At 41.1% G+C, this 20513-nt stretch overlaps 2 protein-coding genes and 1 long non-coding RNA gene across 4 annotated transcripts; all 3 read right to left on the minus strand.

Annotated features, from left to right (window-relative positions):
- Positions 1–11397: 11397 nt before the first annotated feature.
- LOC105923916 lies at positions 11398–13109 on the minus strand. 2 transcript variants are annotated; one of them, XM_036146944.1, is made up of 5 exons: positions 12914–13109; positions 12114–12815; positions 11796–11912; positions 11672–11709; positions 11398–11541 (listed from the first exon to the last, which is right to left on the minus strand). In XM_036146944.1, the coding sequence occupies exons 1-5, from the start codon at positions 13053–13055 to the stop codon at positions 11422–11424; spliced, it is 1119 nt and encodes a 372-aa protein (XP_036002837.1). In that variant the 5' UTR covers positions 13056–13109; the 3' UTR covers positions 11398–11421. The 2 variants fall into 2 exon arrangements, with proteins under 2 accessions (XP_036002837.1, XP_036002836.1); XM_036146943.1 differs by having other exon boundaries at positions 11398–11544.
- A 4314-nt stretch (positions 13110–17423) lies between these two features.
- LOC118565882 lies at positions 17424–19390 on the minus strand. Its single transcript, XR_004932694.1, has 3 exons — positions 19278–19390; positions 19166–19209; positions 17424–17633 (listed from the first exon to the last, which is right to left on the minus strand). It is a non-coding gene; the product is annotated as an uncharacterized LOC118565882 (long non-coding RNA).
- Positions 19391–19431: 41 nt separating this feature from the next.
- On the minus strand, positions 19432–20377 carry LOC105923917. Its single transcript, XM_036146997.1, has 3 exons — positions 20322–20377; positions 19523–20211; positions 19432–19452 (listed from the first exon to the last, which is right to left on the minus strand). Exons 1-3 carry the CDS (start codon positions 20362–20364, stop codon positions 19432–19434), a joined length of 753 nt encoding a protein of 250 aa, XP_036002890.1. The 5' UTR covers positions 20365–20377.
- Between the last annotated feature and the right edge of the window lie 136 nt (positions 20378–20513).

Here is a 20513-nt window from a genome sequence, read left to right on the forward strand (position 1 = left end):
TATATATATATATATATATATATATATATATATATATATATATATATAAACCCATATCACTATGGGTATCACTCTGTGACATATAATAATGAAAGAATTTTATACGTCTATGATCCCTAATAAATATAACTGAATGAATGCTCGTACAGTCCATAAAACACTTGTTTATTTACATAAATCTTACAAAATGCTTTTTTGGCACATACATATATCTATATATTGTACATACATTTTCTGTAAACTGTAATTTGAAATATGGCCCCATGTACTGTAAAATTAAATGTGATATATAGAATGGCTCTTTCTGCATGGAGTTTGCATGTTCTCCCTGTGCATGCATGGGTTCTCTCCGGGTACTCCGGCTTCCTCCCACAGTCCAAAAACATGACTGTTAGGTTAATTGGCTTCTCTAAATTGTCCTTAGGTGTGAGTGTGCCTGAATGGTTGTTTGTCGTGTCTGTCTCTGTGTTGCCCTGCGACAGACTGGCGACCTGTTCAGGGTGTACCTGCCTCTCGCCCAGTGAACACTGGAGATAGGCACCAGCACCCCCCGCGACCCCATGAGGGATTAAGCGGGTCAGAAAATGAATGGATGGATATAGAATATTAATTATGTGTAGGTTTAAAGTTTTCCACATTGAAAAGTAGTATACCCAACACATAATCATTTAGTTAACATATATGTATTCACAAGGATGTTTAGGATGTAGTGTAAAGGAATGAGTTTAGGTTGGGTTGGATGTTATAGGGATTTTTGTGAATGGTATCAAATTGCTAAATTAAAAAAGGCACAGTGCTCATGTGCCGTGGCCTTTTTATATTCGGACAAACATTGAGCGGTAAAGATCTGTCTTGAATAATGCCTCAATACACATATACTAACGAAAAAACTTTTTTTTCTCTCCATCTGCTGCGTTGGTATCTGTCAGAGTGACTCGTAATATGATGATCGTGACTATGCGAAGGGCGTTTTTTTCATTGATTTTCCTAAACCCAAAGGAATGCCAAGAAATCTCAATGTTGGTTGCAAGCTTGTAAGCGAGAGGACTTTATTGTGAAAAATCTGACCAAATACCATTGTATGTGCTCTCTATATTTTGTTGGTGGTAAGGAGCCAGCAATTGAATGTCCAGACCTAATACCTGCAATGTGTGTGCAGGTAGGTTATGTGTTTTGCCTTTTCTCTCAGCAGAATGAAAACCTCATGCAATCCCTGACATTCCTCATTATCTTGATCATAAACACACCACACACTGCACTCTTGTGCTGTAACTGTCTATGAAATGGGCTGATGGTCTTTATGATTGTTAGGAGCAGTGTTTATGTGTGTATGTGAGCTTCAGTGTTGCCTAGTCTGCTTATCATAGGCGCTTTTGGTCTTGTTTTTCTCTAAAGTCGCTTAATATTGCAAAAAACCCTGTTGCAAAATGTCATCTCTAATGTGATAACCCACATGGGTCCATTTTTAAACTTATTTTTGGTTTATACATATTTACAATTGAACTTTTATTAAGCATAGCATCTTGGTGCAATGATACACAACCTGAAAATAACCCACCTTTGAAAGTAGAGGGCTTTTTTCAGAACCTCCAGTACTTTGACTCTTACATTCACTAACTTTGAGAAAGTCATCTCTGCCTTTTTTTCTGTTTGGACCAATTAACTTTTTTTTTTGTTTGTTTGTGTAACCACTGTTCTAGTTTTCCCCTATGAACAGCGCCTAGATTCTCTGACCTACACTCTATCAAATACTTTACAATGAGTAAATAGTGTATTAAATGGCAACAGTGTGTGTTGTTAATAGAGTGCGTAACTGAGCACAAAAGCAAGGCTAAAATAACTATAACTAAGACCTAAATGTAGTGCGACTTGGACCTTATAATAAAATAAGAAAGCAAAATGGTAAAGTGGAAAACGTACCAGTTTAATAAATCATACTGGTCAGTAATGAACCAAGGGCAAAGTACAGTTAACTTTAATTACCACACTTAGTGTACTGTTTGGTCTCCGAACTGTTCAAAACCACCCTTTAAACCAGTCTTATACATAAAAACAAAAACCAAGGCTGAATGAATCAAACTGGTGGTATCAACCACACCATTCAGTTCCCGGAATGAGTAAAACCGTCCATTAGTTTTATTAACGTTGCAGGCCTGAAGGGACTCGGTTAGCATTCATCCTCAGAATAGCAGTTCCAATGATGGTGGCTCCCAGAACAAACACGAGGCATGGGTTACTCACCCCACCATGGATTACCAGTTTCAAACAAACGGTAACAAAAGGCTCCGACTCCGGTCCAACCGTCCATTCCAGCCCACGAGCGTGGTTCGGATCTGCAGCTCCAAAATCCAGCAAAACGTTGAGCGAGGTCCGGCTATGCGGCTCCAAAATCCAGCAAAAACTCCCAGAAAAAAAATTCGTAGCTCCAACTGGTTAGCTAAAAATAAAAACAGTCCAAAGCGGCAAAGAGCCAGCCTAGTCCATGAACAGCCGCCGGCCGAGTGCCAGTACGCAGCAGCGAACACGTAAACAGTCATCCAGTTCCCACCCCCGGCCCATCACAACCAATCAAATTGCTTAAACTTGATTTTGCCCTTGACTGACCAGTAGGGTGAAGACAAGTAAAGTTGATGCATTTACTGACGGTAGTAAATAACAAATATTAGCAAACGCTACATTTACTGCATGTTTTAAACCAGCAGAAAATACATATATGCACTATACTGTTATGGACTTTTACGGTGTGTAAAACCTCCAATATGTGAGTGTAGAACATTGACTAAGTTAAGTAAAATGTGACTATTATTGTTTAAAGGGAAAATGTCTACAATGCATTGTATCTAAGAAAATGTTTAAGAAGCATGGGAGAAAAGAGTTATATATATATGTATATATAACCTGAGGGTTACATCCTCCCCCTTCTAAAAGTCCAGATGCCCTCATCGGACTATCTGTGCATAACAAATCAATTTACCCGTAGGTGGCTAAATTACTTGTCAGAAAACCCCAGCTAAACTACAGGACGCACACAATGGACCAGAGGGACATGGCTCCTCCTTCCCATGGTGATTCTCACTCCACGATGTACTATCACAAACGGCTTGTCAATGGAATGTCCAGGCTTGTCATAACTGAGCCGAATGACTGGTTTAATCTCTCGACGTGACTGATGATCACCGAGGGGCTCTGCATTGCTTTCAGACTGACTAGCTAAAGGACGCGCTTCCCCAGCTAGACCTGTGTCCGCCACAGGGTCATCAGGCAGTTGCCTAACCTCTGGTTCCTCCTCAGCCTCTGAGAAGGTAACAGCACTCATAGGCTCTGTCGGACAAGCACTGTTTGAAGCTGTTGGGTCTGTAATGACGGCAGACTCTTGTCGGTTGAAGTGATCTGCAAGGAGATCGAGTGCTTGGGAAACAGACTCTCTTTGAGCAGTGGATAGGTACCACAGATCGTCTTCCTCTGCCTCAGACATAATTTCCTTGTCAGTACTTTGCATTGCACTGTCATCATGCGTGTTGGTCTTGGTCTCTGCTGAGGACCTTGTTTCTGGTCGGTGGTACTCTGGTTTCTCTTCATGATTAACAGGGAACCGAACCAGCTGTCCAATAGGTAGCAGATGGTCACGATGTAAAGTTTTGACAACAACTCTGCCTTTTTCTGACTTTACCTTGTAAACCGGCAGGCTTGGCAATTTTTCAACCACTGTATAGGGGCTTGAGTTCCACTTGTCTCCAAGTTTATTCTTGCCAGGCACGCCGGTAGCTCGAATAAGTACTCTGTCTCCTGGTTCCAGAACTTGATTTCTTACTCTTGTGTCATAGTATCTTTTGTTGCGCTGATGGTTCTTGTCTGCAACTTCTTGCGCCAGTTTGTAAGCCTTTTGCAACTCTGCTTTTAGCTTTTCAACATATTGAAGGTAACTTTGGTGGTCTTTATCATCTGGAGACGTTCCAAAGCATAAGTCAATGGGCAGACGAGCCTCACGACCAAACATGAGGTAGTATGGTGAGTAACTGGTAGCGTCGTTTCGCGTACAATTGTAAGCGTGAACCAGCAAACTGATATGTTGACTCCACTTTTGCTTTTGAGAGGGATTGAGCGTGCCCAGCATAGATAGGAGTGTGCGGTTAAAACGCTCCGGTTGTGGGTCACCCTGGGGGTGATAAGGAGTGGTCCTAGACTTCTTTATGCCCAACATCTGTAGAAGGTCTTTGATTAACCTGCTCTCAAAATCACGCCCTTGATCCGAGTGAATCCTCGCAGGCAGCCCGTAGTGAACAAAGAACTTCTCAACCAAAATCTTGGCAACGGTTGAGGCTTTTTGATCTTTGCTGATGTAGGCCTGGGCATATCGGGTGAAATGGTCTGTGACCACGAGAACATTGGACACTCCCTTCGAATCAGGCTCAATAGATAAAAAATCTATGCAAACTAGGTCGAGAGGGCCACTGCTTGTAATTTGGTTTAGTGGTGCAGCCCGTTGAGGTAGGGTCTTGCGGGCAACACACCTGCCACAATTCTTGATGTAGTCTGTAACATCGGAGACCATCTTGGGCCAGAAAAATCTGTCTCTCAGTAACTCAACTGTGCGATCAACTCCAAGGTGCCCTGACTCATCGTGAAGAGCTCTGAGTACTTGTGGTCTGAACTGAGTTGGGAGAACAAGTTGTAAGTTCTGGAGGCCTGAAGGTCTGGAAACTTTTCGGTGTAACAGGCCATCTTTCATCAGGAGTTTTGAACTTTCCTTTTGCAGAAGCAATAACTCAGGATGTTTGTTTGTGGGCCAGACCCCAACCTGAACTGCTTTCTTGGCTGGACCTATTACAGGGTCTAGGTCTTGTGCTTGGGCCAGCTCCACTTTGCTTAGTCTCTCCATAGGACTGAACTGCAGGTGAGTAAAACAAGCATATGCGTCAGGAACAGCACTTGGCTTGGCCCCCAGTTGGTCAATAAACCGTTCTGGATGCTCTGAGGACTGAGTTCTGTCCACAGGGTGGAAAAGAGCTTTAACTCCCGAGGGGGGTATTATTCTCCAGCCGCGTTCACCATCTATGGCATTTCTGGACAACCAATCAGCATCCACGTTGTCTCGGCCGGGTTTGTATTGGATGTCGAAGTTGTAAGTGGTGAGGGCGGCTAGCCACCTATGACCTGTTGCATTCAACTTGGCGGTTTTGAGTACGTAAGTGAGGGGATTATTATCTGTCCTCACAGTGAAGCGGGCCCCATAAAGATAATCATGGAACTTATCCACGACTGCCCACTTCAACGCCAAGAATTCTAGTTGGTGAACAGGGTAGTTTCTCTCTGACTGGCTCAATTTGCGACTAGCAAATGCAACAGGGCGTACGCCATCAGAGTGCTCCTGGTTAAGGACCGCTCCAAGCCCGTCAAGACTGGCATCAACATGAAGGATGTACGGCTTTGTTGGGTCCGCAAAGGCCAAGACTGGGGCATGAGTGAGGCACTGAATAATTTTTTTAAATGCCTCAGTGCATTCAGGCGTCCATCGCTCGCCAAATGGCTGAGAGGGGTGATAGTATGGTGTGACAAAGCCCTCATTTTTCTTTTGTTTCCTTTGTGTTGGTGGGTACCCCTTTGTAAGGTCTGTGAGGGGCCTGACTATGGCAGAGTAGTTGGCGATGAACTTGCGGTAATAACCGCAGAACCCTAAAAAGGACTGCAGTGATTTTAGGTTCACTGGAGGTTCCCACTTTGCCACTGCATTTATCTTGTCAGGGTCTGTTGCGACGCCAGCGGCGGACACAATGTGACCAACGTATTTGACTTGGGGTTGGCAAAATTGGCACTTATCAATGGACAGCTTTAAACCTTGTTCTCTCAGGCGGTCGAGCACTTTCAGAAGGCGCTCTTCATGCTCTTCTAGAGTACGACCAAACACAATAAGATCATCGAGGTAGACGAGACACTGGAGGAGATTCATATCGCCTACTGCCTTCTCCATTAATCGCTGGAATGTCGCAGGGGCACCTGTGATCCCTTGAGGCATGCGTTCGAACTGGTAGAAACCCAAGGGGCAAATGAACGCAGTTTTTTCTTTGTCTTCTTCTGCCATTTCAATTTGATAATAGCCACTGCGAAGGTCGAGCACAGAGAACCAGCGACTCCCAGTGAGGCAGGCCAAAGCATCGTCTATTCTCGGAAGTGTGTATTGGTCTGGTATGGTTCTGGAATTAAGTGTGCGGTAATCAATGCACATTCGAATTTTGCCAGTTTTCTTTCTTGCGATTACTATTGGTGAGGCATATGGTGAACGAGATTCTTTAATTATGCCAGCAGCAAGAAGCTCTTGCAAATGTCGGCGGACATCATCAATGTCTGCGGGAGCCAGGCGCCTTACCCGTTCTCGAAATGGTCTAGAATCTTTTAATCGGATGTGGTGTTCAACCCCTTTTGCAAGTCCAACATCCCATTCAGTCAGAGAGAATACTTCTGGTCGCTCAGCCAACTTATGTGATAGTCTGACTTTCCAGTTTTCAGGAATGGGGGAGTCACCAAAATTGAAGACTGCCGGGTCAAGTCGTTGGTGAGGTACTTGGCTTGGCTGTATCTGGGTGACTATGTCAGCTTTATGGACATGAGCTACGACCGTGCCTTTAGGAAGGGACTTGGGTTTGGCAGTTTCATTTTTCAGGAACAGTGGGAAGTGTTCTGCGTCCATGTCCATGGACAAAAGCACACTTGAGGGCATTAGTACCCCTGCCGGAAGGGATCTGGTAACAGGTGTCTCTATCACCAGTATGCTGTCCTCCAGAGATTCTGAGCAGGATACCTTACACATAGCTGTACGTCCAGAACCAGGGGGTATAGTAAGAGGCCCAGGTCCAACCCATTTCACAAAAGCTGCTGCTTTGTTTGGGGTCACAGGTGACATTTGGATGGGCTGTGTGCATACCCGCATAGTTTGTGCCAGATTGTTGCTCTTTGATCCCATTTGGGACTGTGGCTCATGAATGAAAGTCCGTGCATTTGTGCCAATAATCACAGGCTGCTGTTCGGGACCATTCGGTTCCGGGCAGACTAAGGCTAAGACTGTCCGGGACCCACCTTTTACAATATCCTCTGGAAACTGTACTTGAGCAGCGATAAACCCTTTGTAGGGGTAACTGTTCTGGCCAAGACCCCAAAGGTCTAGGCTCGAAATGGGGTGCAATGGTAAGTGAGATAGGTGTTGGGTATACCAACCCTCAAATACAATAGAAACAGTAGAACCACTGTCCATTAATGCATCACAAGGCTGGCCTTCAATGATAATTCGGCCTACTGTTGGTGCTCCAATGAGACCTGTAGGAATTTGGTTGGGTGTGGGAGGACCAACGTGGCTCACAGTGACTTGGCCACCTTTTCTTTCTGGCTCTGAAAACCGTGAGCTGGTTCCCTTTTGATTTTGTTGCAATTTTTGCATTGACTGAATTAGTTTTCGGATGACCTTGGAAGAGTTTTCAGGACAAGTGCAATTGGTGGCGATGTGGCCATCTTCGCCACAACGGTAGCAAAATACATTCGAACCCTCTCTGGCAAACTTTGTGGGTTCTCTACCTTTTCGCCAAGAATTCCTTTGGCTCCTCCCCTGAGGTACGGGAGCCATGGGTGGTGTAGCTTGTTGACTGAGCTGGTGTTGGAGACTAAGAACTTGTTCTTTTAACACATTCATCTCAGGATTAGAACGGGCGGCAGCAGCTTGTGGCACTCCTCCAATTATGTGAGGGCTATCTTGTCCTTTTACTGTTAGCTGCTGCACTTGGCTTCGAAGCTCCTTTATCTGATCCTTGAGGGCATCCATTTCAGAGAGCTTTGGTGTCTTTATGTCTGCTGCACCGACTTGCCGCACACTGGTAGTATGCCGCCTTAGCATTTTCTGATCCTCATCTGCACGTATCTCACTTAGCAGTGCCATGAAGGATGGGGGATTGTGAAGTCGTTCTTTTAGCCGCAGCTGCAACAGCATAATGTCAGACTCAACAGCACCCCGTAACAGCTGCTCAGCTCGTGCACGGTCTCTTAGGGCAGGGGGAACCCCACCCTTTTGAACAGCTTTGGTGAGAGCTTTCTCCAGCCTTCTAACAAAATCTGAAAGTCTTTCATTTGGGTTTTGCTGCATAGATCTGAAGGCAAAATATAGGTCTTCACCTGACTCTGTTGTGCCAAATACATTTTCAATTGCCTCCAAGAATCTTTGAGGGGGTGTATCTGGATCATTGCAGCGTAAAGCTTGTATTATTTCAAGTGCTGGCCCCTTTACACTCTCAACAATCCTCTTCCGCTTCTCCTTGACAGAACAATCACATTCATCGAGCATTAATTGTGCCTGCTCCAACCAGTTCTCGAGTGTCTCTTCCCCAGCAGGGGTGGGAGTAACTCCAGAGAAAACCCGTAGTCGGCGAAACGCATTGTTCTCCTGTGGGGGTCTCACTTTTTCCAACAGTTCTCCAACAGCCCGGATAATAGATGAAGGGTGTTCCTGTTTCAGGTTTGACTCTTGGGAAAGCAAAGGCTCAATGTCTGCTAATGTTTTTCCTTCACTTTCAAGTAGTCTTTTTAGTTTTATGGTAAACTCGTCTGTTTTTTCAGCAGGTTCAGTAAGCAAAGTTAGCTTCCATGGTAATTCACCTGTGTGGGGAAATATTTCTGGAGGTGCTTTGCTAGGGTCGACTGGGTTGCGACACTCACACAGCAGTATGTCAGTATTCAGTTTAGGGACAGATTTTTGGGCTCGGACACGTACTCTGCCGAAAGCTTTAACTGTCTCCATTAACTCTTCAACATCAGCAACACTGGTGTTCATGGGAACTCCACTCACAACAACTGCATGAGCTGGATTTACATTTGATTCGCTGCACCAGGTCTGAAGCTCTAATGGTGGTAGTGAAAGGGATGAGTTGGCCATTTTGGGGAGATTATAATTCTTCTAGTCTTGATTGTAGGACAGTTACTCGGTCTAAAATCGCAGCGGTGCCTCCATTTTATGTAACCACTGTTCTAGTTTTCCCCTATGAACAGCGCCTAGATTCTCTGACCTACACTCTATCAAATACTTTACAATGAGTAAATAGTGTATTAAATGGCAACAGTGTGTGTTGTTAATAGAGTGCGTAACTGAGCACAAAAGCAAGGCTAAAATAACTATAACTAAGACCTAAATGTAGTGCGACTTGGACCTTATAATAAAATAAGAAAGCAAAATGGTAAAGTGGAAAACGTACCAGTTTAATAAATCATACTGGTCAGTAATGAACCAAGGGCAAAGTACAGTTAACTTTAATTACCACACTTAGTGTACTGTTTGGTCTCCGAACTGTTCAAAACCACCCTTTAAACCAGTCTTATACATAAAAACAAAAACCAAGGCTGAATGAATCAAACTGGTGGTATCAACCACACCATTCAGTTCCCGGAATGAGTAAAACCGTCCATTAGTTTTATTAACGTTGCAGGCCTGAAGGGACTCGGTTAGCATTCATCCTCAGAATAGCAGTTCCAATGATGGTGGCTCCCAGAACAAACACGAGGCATGGGTTACTCACCCCACCATGGATTACCAGTTTCAAACAAACGGTAACAAAAGGCTCCGACTCCGGTCCAACCGTCCATTCCAGCCCACGAGCGTGGTTCGGATCTGCAGCTCCAAAATCCAGCAAAACGTTGAGCGAGGTCCGGCTATGCGGCTCCAAAATCCAGCAAAAACTCCCAGAAAAAAAATTCGTAGCTCCAACTGGTTAGCTAAAAATAAAAACAGTCCAAAGCGGCAAAGAGCCAGCCTAGTCCATGAACAGCCGCCGGCCGAGTGCCAGTACGCAGCAGCGAACACGTAAACAGTCATCCAGTTCCCACCCCCGGCCCATCACAACCAATCAAATTGCTTAAACTTGATTTTGCCCTTGACTGACCAGTAGGGTGAAGACAAGTAAAGTTGATGCATTTACTGACGGTAGTAAATAACAAATATTAGCAAACGCTACATTTACTGCATGTTTTAAACCAGCAGAAAATACATATATGCACTATACTGTTATGGACTTTTACGGTGTGTAAAACCTCCAATATGTGAGTGTAGAACATTGACTAAGTTAAGTAAAATGTGACTATTATTGTTTAAAGGGAAAATGTCTACAATGCATTGTATCTAAGAAAATGTTTAAGAAGCATGGGAGAAAAGAGTTATATATATATGTATATATAACCTGAGGGTTACATTTGTTTGTTTTTACATTAGTGTCGGAAGTTGGAACTCAGATCATGCAACCTGCCCTGGTAGTGCTTGCTGTAGTCGCAAGGTGAAAAACCAGTATGATTTGGTAATTGCTCTCTCATACTGGCAAAAGAATCTGATAACAGTGCATTTCTTTTATTTTACGCTTTCAAACATTAAATCAGCGTGCTTTTAAATAAATATTATACACGTTGCTCTTTATGTACTAGGTTTAATGAGATACTAACCATCATAAGTGCTAGAAACCACATTATACAAACTTGGACTGCATGTATTTTGCACAGCAGCCATATTAGCATCTGATCTCAGGGTTGGTTGGCGACGTGTGACGTTACTAGTCCAGATTATGACTTCAGGTGGGGGCTACTGTTGTTTGTTTGTTTTACCCTGGAATTCAGAACACCCTACTTTTGAACACAAATAGACTGCACCCTTTATGTAGACATAAATTGGACAGATGCATTTGGTTTAAAATCCTATGGCTCAGTTTTTAACTGAAACAAGCCAGACAACATTGGCCCCATTCTGTCTTCCTCACACTGGCTGCCTGTGATTTAGAACATATTTTAAGATTTCATTATTTGCTTTTAAATCTTTGAATTGGTGCAAACCTCACTGCCTCTGTGTTCTGTTAGCTCCGTAGACTTCTGTTAGATCAGTAAGGTCTGCTGGGCAAATACTACTTGCAAAAGCTCAGGGGCTCTTTGTTTTACCCTTACATATCCTTTGATTGAGGTACAAGCTGCCCCAGTATTATATGTGCCAGTTTATAGTTTTGTGAAATTTCTTGGGTTGTACTTTTGGATGACTGGCAGCCAGTGTTACTAAGCTGGCTCAGGTGTGATTCACTGTGAGCCAACCTTCCTGTGCTTGAGCTCTGCATGAGCTTTTGTTTCCACTAGTGGAAACTTCTACAGTGCAATTTACACCACCTTCACCACAGACGTGAAGGCTAAACAGTGATACAAATACAGACGGAGTTTCACAGCTTGTGCTTTAAAGGTATAAATAGATGGGGGACTTTTATGAGTCCATTGTATTGACGTACTGTATGAGTTTAGTCGCCATGGGGCATTTGGAGAACTCCATTGAGACACAAAAGCAGCACACATTTTTTTTTTTCATTCAATATTTTCACACTTTATTATTCATATGGATGGAGGGTCATACATGGACGGGGTGTTTTTTTATTTTCTGCTCCTTACTCCGGAGTACACACAAACATTCTCAATGTCCTCTTGCCGCTGTCTGTTATCTCTCCTCTTTAGATTCAGAGCAGCATAGTGGAGACTTTCTGCCTGATTTTCCTGCTTTTGACAAAAAAAAAAATCAAATAAAGGTAAATAAAATTGGAAAAAAAAACAGGGTATTACCAATGTTGCTAAAGTACATCAGCCGGGACATATTTGTATTTCATGAAACTGTTATTTGACTTACAGCAGTGTTTGAGGCTTCAGAGCAAATCAGGTGTGTACCTGTCCATATAAACCACAAGATTTAGATAAGCAGCCCAGACAGTGGGCTACAGTTGAATTATAATGAGTCATTCTGGAAAGCTTACCTTTACAGGAAGAGCATAGCTTGGATTTAATTTTGGACCTCAGGAAAGATAGAAAGAGGAGCCCAAAGATGAAAAGTGCAAGAGCAGCACTCAGGCAATACACCAGGAGACGAGGCACTGTGGTCAACATGCAAAAAAAAAACTTAAGATAGATAGATAGATAGATAGATAGATAGATAGATAGATAGATAGATAGATAGATAGATAGATAGATAGATAGATAGATAGATAGATAGATAGATAGATAGATAGATAGAATAATCTTCATAACATATATTATTATTCACGTTGAAATGGACATCTGAAGTGACCACATACCTGCAATCTCCACCTTTGTTCCCTCTCCAAAAACAACCACCCCACAGGAGGCCAGAGTACAGTGGTAGGTACCTGCGTCTGAAGACCGCGCCATATTTAACTCAAGGTAGGAAGTGCAATTTATACCATAAAGTGTTCCATTCGAAGTGCCTGCACAGCGTATTTCACTGGGATACATGAGTGCAGGCTGAGAGGCAGTGCGTCTGAACCAGTAGAGCCTCTGTTCTCCTTCACAGCGCTCAGCAGAAACGCTACAACTCAGATTCACTGAGTCTCCAAGATGTAGAAGTTTCAGTGGAGGTTGATGGATGGACAGTTGAGTGTTAGACGAAGATGTCTTGACATGGAGGAAAATTCCTTGTCCGAATTCAATGGCGTTGAATGCTAAAATCACGCAGTAATACATCCCTGAGTCCAAAGGCTGAAGATCTGTAACTATCAGATCGTTGACTCCTTCTTCTGGCCGTGCGACAACTTGAAATCTTTTTTTATATGCTGGGTAGATTGTTGTTTCCGTGCTGTGCTTCATCCGCTTCGATACAATATGGGGTTTTCTTTCCAGGCTTTGCTGGTACCATAAAAGGTAACTTACAGAATTATGTTGACAGGAGCAGCGTAATGTCACTGTCTCCCCAACTTTAGCTGTCCTGATTCCAGTCTCCTGAATAATATCAGAAGTTTTGATACCATTAAGCACTTTGCCTGTAAAGAAATGCACAAAAGTGTTTGATTTCCATTACTCCCCTTTAGATTAATACCAATAGACAAAAATCGCAAATAAATATTTGATCAATACTCACAAATTTTGCAAAGAAGCAGGACAATGATATAAAGTGGCTTCATCTCTGAAGTTAGGCGGTCTGTATTCTGAGTACACAGATACACCGAGCTCTTATAGAGGATAAAGAGCTGCTTGTGATTGGCCAAGATGAATGACAACATTTCAAACCAGGCTTGCAATGATTTAGGTTTAAAAGCTCTATCTGATCAGGTGACTGCAATTGGGTCAGTTCCGCCCTTTCTGTGACTGGAGGACAGTAAACGTAACAACATGTGCAACCTTTCCATTTTTGTCAGTAAAGCTGGTACATGTCTGTGTCTGCTCAACAACATCCAGGCTATGTAAAGAAGAGTTTTACACGTGCTTACATAAATATTTTATCCGTGTGTTTTTTTATTAAACTGTGTGTAACTGTTTTGAAGACGTTAAATAAGACATTGTATGTGTGCTATTCAGCTCCTGCTGCTGTTCTAACTTCCTGCTGGGGCAGCTACATTGCAGTGTTAGCACTAGCTTGTACGGAAACAAGAAAGTTGTTTGCGTTGATTTCCGTTTTTATGGTATTTCTACATTTTTGGAATAGTTTAAAAGTAACTGAATATTTTATGTGAAATCTGCAAGCTTTTGATATGCTTTTTATCATTGTTCTTTAATCCTGAAATCTATGTAAAAAGATTTGATCAGACTTAAGGTTAAACAAATAAAAAATGATCACACAGTCATATTTTGAAGATATTTAAGGGGCCTCTTTTGTAAAAGGGTTTTCTCGTCAAAAACAGCAAAATTATGAAAGGCTAGTGATGGTGCCGCTCCAATGCTGTGATGGAAATACATTAAGAAACGCAGATGAAGGAGCACACACAAAAGGTTTTTACACGAGAGCAAAGATATCCTTGTTTTGAAGTTCAAAAGTTGTGTTAGTTAACTACATGGAATTAACAGCTTGGGGAATTTTAAACTTATGGACATTTGTATAAACATTAATATATTGTGGTTCCTAAAACAAATGTATTGCTGACAAAAGGCAAAATAAAAAAGTAAAAGAAATTATGGTTTAAAATAAAATTGTTCCTATGTGGATGGCACTTATTATTAAGCCTTTATTTTCAGTTGAATACAATTTTATTTATATAGCGGCAATTCATGAAACATGTCATTTCAAGGCATTTTACAAAGTCAAATCCAATCAGATTATACAGATTGGTCAAAACGTTTCCTATCTACTAGGCCATGGGCCAGAATCCGTACGATGACTTTTCGTATGAACTGTCAGGGGGCAACTTTCTTGCACTTGGATCAGTTGCTACACATAGCAGTGATCTCAAAACACCAATGTTCCCACGTTGTCACTTGCACATTAATAAGTTATAGTCGATAAAAAAAATCTAAACTGTAGCGCTCCGGTCCAAGAGGTCACGTGATTCGAGTTTTGCTGCTCAGCCAATCAGATCGCCGTATTGTCAGCTGTGCGAGTTCAACCAGTTCATCATGGCTGCGTCTGTAAGGTGTTGTATGCATCTGTTTCCAGACGAAGAAAGCCCAATAATAGCATTTTCTGGTGCCAGTTGGCAGAGATCTTGATGGCGAGGAAAAAGAAATAGCCCAGTCCATCCATCTATTTTCCGGCACGCTTATCCCTGCTGGGTTCATGAGGAGTGCCGTTGCCGATCTCCAGCTGTCAATAGGTGAGAGCGGGGTACAACCTGGACAGCTCAGTAGTCCATCGCAGGGCAGAAATAGCCCAGACTTTTGTCCAATTTACTGTGATAAACGTGGGAAAATTGGTGTTTTGAGATCACTGCTATGTGTAGCAACTTATCCCGGTGGAAGAAAGTTGCCCCCTGACAGTTCATACGAAACTTCTTAAGGAGACGTCCTACAGATTCTGGCCCATGGACTACTAAGGAAACCCAGTAGATTGCATCAAGTCTTGACAAGCAGCACAACTTGTAATTTATTGGGAGTTTATGTGCTAGACCAAGGCAGGGTAGTGCATAAATATGAAGTCAGACAAAAAAATATCGATGGCTTTTAAATGTTTTCACAAATAAAAATCCAAAAACTCGATTGTGTCTCAGACATGTCTCACAGTGGAGATGGGTGTGGGTGGAGTATGCTGACCGAATGGAATAATTTCCTCTGACTACTACATCCACATGTTTGCTTCTACATGGCATGTAGCACATTTCTAATGGGACTTTTTTCAACCAATGCTTTCAGATTTCCACTATTCTTTAAATGCCAAATGTATGGTGTGGAAAAGTAAATAAATTCAGAAAGTCAAAAGCAGCCCGAAAGGTTTATTGTGTCTGACGTTCTAGCCATCAGTCTATTTTTGAGACCTGATGTCAGAGCTGGGCAAGGATAATCATCCAAGACACAACCGCCTTTGCCTCTTCAAGCTCCTGCCTTCCAACATGAGATTCAAACTCAGTCATACATCAAGACTGGAAAACATTTTTTTTTCAACAGCTGTCAAGCTGTTGAATGGACTGTAATGCTACATCTCAAGCGTTACTGTTAAGATCACGGGGTGCGGAATGTTCAATGACTCTTTAACTACTTTAATCTTATTCTTGTTTCACTGTTGTTAATATTTTCTCTTTTTATATTATTTCTTGGTTTGGGAACTAATGTCATTTTGTTGTAATTATGAAAGCTGTGTGCAATTCTGACAATAATCTTCTATTCTATAGTTATCATGATAGTTTGGTTTAACTGAGCAGAGGATCTATGCAGCTCCTCCAAAGTTACCATGGGTCTCTCCACTGCTTCTCTCTAATGCTCTCCTTGCCTGGCCTGTAAATTTAGGCAGACAGCCATGTGTTGGTTGCTTAGTAGTTCTACTCTTTAATTTTCAAATGATCAATTCGACAGTCCTCTTTGAGATGTTAAAACGGTTGGCAAATTGATTGATAATCAACATTTTCTGTTAACATCCCTGACCTATCTGGTTTATTTCTTGGTCTTCATGTTTTCAACTGAACATGCAAAGAGTAAATGAGACAAAATATCTTGGAGTGATCTTCAACCATAAAATCTTTTGGAAACCGCCCTGACATATGTTTGTGGAATGTTGGCATGGATCATTGCTGTTCTGGGGAAAACAAGGTATGCTTTTTAAATCAGAAAGCATTAATTAAAATTTAGTGTATTTTGATTTTACACTATCTGAGCAACATTTGGGAAAACACACACTAAAGTCATATAAAAACAGTAAATATATTTCCAAAAATGACCATTAGACTAATAATGCTGAATTTGGAGACCAAATGGGTTAACCTTTTTTTTTTCAATCAAAAGTAATCTGAGTAACGTATAATAATCTCTTTTCCAAATGAAACACAGAAACTGTCTTCAACAGGAATGGGGGAAAGCATTTAAGAGGGGAGCAAATCTGAGAAATCCGGTTTGTATGGACAATTTTAACAAGATGTACATTTCATTCACAGGAATAAAAGAATGGAAGTAGTATCGCAGGTGAACGTTAGCATACTGAAAACATAAATCACTTCAGTTTATACAAATTGAATATTTTAAAGATAAATCTAATGATGAAGAGCAGTTATTTAATCTTCAACCATAATGGCTCTGTTTTTGCTTTTGCTATTTTGCAGCATGTTAAGTCTTGTTTCTAATTCTTTTGTTTTGCAATAAGGAAACTAGTTGTTGTTCGGAAACTGTACATAATGTACATCATTCATTAGTAGTTGGTTAAGTTTTTTATGGAGTAGGAATATATACAATATATAGTAAGAATATCTATCTATCTATCTATCTATCTATCTATCTATCTATCTATCTATCTATCTATCTATCTATCTATCTATCTATCTATCTATCTATCTATCTATCTATCTATCTATCTATCTATCTATCTATCCATCCATCCATCCATCCATCCATCCATCCATCCATCCATCTATCTATCTATCTATCTATATATATATATATATATATATATATATATATATATATATATATATATATATATAATTACTGTTCGGGATTTAATTTAAGGGCATCAAATAAAATGGGGTACACCACATCTTTCAGACTTTTATTCATGGATTTTCATGGATAATTTTTCTTCCATTTCACTTGGTACATTGCGAAAAATCGTAAAAACGCAATATGTATTAAAGTTTGTGTTAAATTTTTTTTTATAAAAATGTATATAAAAAAGTGAAAACATTGAAAGGAAATTAAAACATTTGGCAGTTTATACAGCAGGTACTGCAAGACCAGGCTGACTTAGTAACAAGTTAGTGTGGACTGAAGGCTCGTTTGTCACGTTTGGGGTTTTGTTTCCACCAGTGGAAACTGCTTTAGAGCAATACCAACACCTTCACCACACCAGTGGAGGACACCACTATAGAGCAAGGTTTAAGGACTTTGCTGAGAAACATGTAGGGGATTTCAATGAAACCTCCGTGTTGTGGTTTATATTAATTTGACAAAACGTTGTTCCTCCACGCAGGTGAGAGCTTATGTCTATGGTGCACTTGCAGAAGTCACTTGGCAAAAACTGCGGAGAAACATAGTTTATTTTCAAGCACAACATTCATACAGAGTTAAATCAGTCATGTGAGTTGTTGTTTTCTTGCTTCAGATATTTACTCTTTTCTGCTCCTTACTCTGGAGTACACACAAGCGCTGACAGCGTCCTCTTTATGCTGTTGTTCATTGCCCCTCATTAGACCCACAGCAGCATAATGGAGACTTTCTGCATCATGTTCCTGTTATGGGTGAAAAAAATATGGCTATTACTGTAAAAATTAATGAAACTGCATCTCCTGCAAAAAAGAAAACCTATTGTGAGTGACAGTCAGCTTAAACAGCAAACTGAAGCGAAACATTTGTTGTAGAACAGAGAATGGCTAAAGCTGAAACTGAAGCAGAGCGCTGCTTAAGAAGCCGTGGTTAAAGCGGACAAATCATATGATCCTGATCCTGTTAAACATTGTTTTAGAGCAAAGGAATAAGCAGAGCAGCATGAAAGAGTAAGAAAAGTTGAAAGCTTAGTAGTCTAGATCTATTTAGATCAGATCAGGTGTCCCAAGTGCGGCCGCTGGTCTCATTTTGTGCGGCCCTCAACTCCAAGCAGAGGTGGTTGATGAATGTGGAGACGTTTTTTTTTTTTTTTCAAGATAGGGTTAAATTGTTACCGACGTGTTAAAATCATTTAACAATTGAAAATGTGAGGTACAACACGTATATTTATCTTTTAAAAAACACAATTTTACATCTCTTTAATTTCATGGTAAACAGGACTACATCTATTCAATGACTTTTATTCAGTTGGAGACTTTGGTGCGCCAAAATCTGCCTTTAATTCAATTGTTAAAATTGGCTAACAGCAAGCCTTTTTTAAGAAAAGACTGACCAAAGTCTTGTTTTTACTGCTGAGAATAGACAGTTTTTTTTAATCGAGCCCAAATGAATTTGCAAACTGAACGACAGTCTTTCAAGTGTTGAATCCACAATGATTTACGCCTCCCTTTCCTGCACACAGAAAATCTGACTAATTTGTTAAATTCAAATATTGCAAGCTCATATTTTTGGAGAGGGTGAAAAACAAATATAACAATATAATATGTTGGTCATTCGTTTTGTTTGTTTTTTATATATATATGTTTGACCCTCAAATACTTTTGACTTGACACTTTTGGCCCACATTACAAAATTTTTAACCATCAAAATATTTAGATGGTTAAATAATATAAAATTAAAAATCTACAGAGGTGAGTTCCTGAAGAAAATATTGGAAACAAGTGTTAAAGGGGCGATGGGGGTTAACGTTAGTTTAAACAGGCAACATGTTAATTTGCCTCTTAGTTAGCTAAGGGTAGCTCTGACTAGTTCTCGGACTACTAGCATTTTATTTGCGAGGATTAATTAAAATATTAACATCATCTAACAACTCAACTTTAGCATGTTAGTTATTGGTAGTGGAAATTATTCACACTGCTATAGTTTGGTAGAATTATAGCAATGCTTAATTTTGCAGTAGCTAACATACAAAGATGAACTAACATGACATGATAATTTTACACTCTGCATTGCTAACATGTTATTGCTAGCTAAAGCGCCATGATAACAGCATTATTATGATAGTCATCAGCAGCATCATTAACATTAACACAATCTGCAAACAGCAGTTTATATACTAAAATGTTGGCAAGCAACACAGAGCAGGTAATGCAGCCTTTATTAAAATACTGCTCCATGGAAAAAAAAGAGTTGATTGGATTATTTAAACTGGACCTACCACATCTGGCGTGGTTATAGAAAATCTCTGGTGGGCACCAACCCCTGCAAACCAAAGCATGGTTGAACAACACTGTCAGTAACAGGTAACAGGCAATAATGTCTGACCTCACCTGTGCAGGAAGACAAAGGCTTTAGTTTTAGCTTGTACACCAGGGATGACAAAACAAGGAGCCCGAGGATGAATACCATCAGAGCCACACTCAAACAATACACCAGGAGAGGGGAGACTGTGGTGGATGATAGAAGAGAAAAAATCAGTTGGTTTTATGTTTGGTAAGACACAATCTGCACAATAAATGTAATTCCTGTTGAGCTGTTTGGACAGCTGCTGTGACCACATACCTTCAATCTCCACCATAGTTCCCTCTCCAAAAACCACTACCCCGCAAGAGGCCAGAGCACAGTGGTAGATCCCAGCATCCGAAGACCTGACAAGATGCAGTTCAAGGTTGGAAGTGCAATATGTACCGTTAAATGTTCCATTTAAGGCACTCGTACAGTGTCTGTCACTGGGATACATGACTGCCGGTTGCAACTCTTCATGTCTCAACCAGTAGAGATCCGGCTCCTCGGCACAGCGCTCAGCGTAGACACTACAGCTCAGATTCACAGATTCACCAGGTCGTAGTCGTTGCAGCTTTGGCTGATGGATGGACGACTGCGTGTCTGATGGAGACGTCTTGACATGGAGGAAAACTCCTTGTCCAAATTCAATAACAGCGATTCTTAGAACAACACAGTAATATGTCCCTGAATCCAAGGCTAGAAGATCTGTGATTATGAGATCATTGACACTTCCTCCAGACCGTGCAAGAACTTGAAATCTTTTTTCATATGCAGGGGAAATTTCAGCTTCTGTGCTCTGCTTCATCCGCTTTGATATCATGTGAGGCTTCCCACCCAGGCTTTGCTGGTACCAAAACATGTGAGTTACAGAGTCATGTTTACAGGAGCAGCTTAAAGTCACCGTCTCTCCAACTTTAGCCGTCTTAATTCCAGTTTGCTGAATGATTGCCGGGGTGTTATTGACAGAGATCACTTCACCTGTATAGAAAAGCAAAACTGTACTATATTTATTGCTCTAAATATTTACTATTCTCTTTTAAGAATCACAACAGCACTCTATCGAAGAGTAAAATGTCATGAAAACTTACTGTTTTGGCAGAGGATCAAAATAATCACATGATGCAGCTTCATCTTTAAAATTTGCAGTCGGTAGTCTGAGTTTGCAGACACACTTAGCTCATATAGGAGATAAATGTTGTTTGTGATTGGCTAAAATAATGGTTAAGTTCAAATTCAGCTTTGTGATTGGTTCCAGTGTAAACAATCTCAGGGATGTGGAG

The sequence above is a fragment of the Fundulus heteroclitus genome, chromosome 14, assembly GCF_011125445.2.
Source record: "Fundulus heteroclitus isolate FHET01 chromosome 14, MU-UCD_Fhet_4.1, whole genome shotgun sequence".
Classification (NCBI taxonomy): domain Eukaryota; kingdom Metazoa; phylum Chordata; class Actinopteri; order Cyprinodontiformes; family Fundulidae; genus Fundulus; species Fundulus heteroclitus.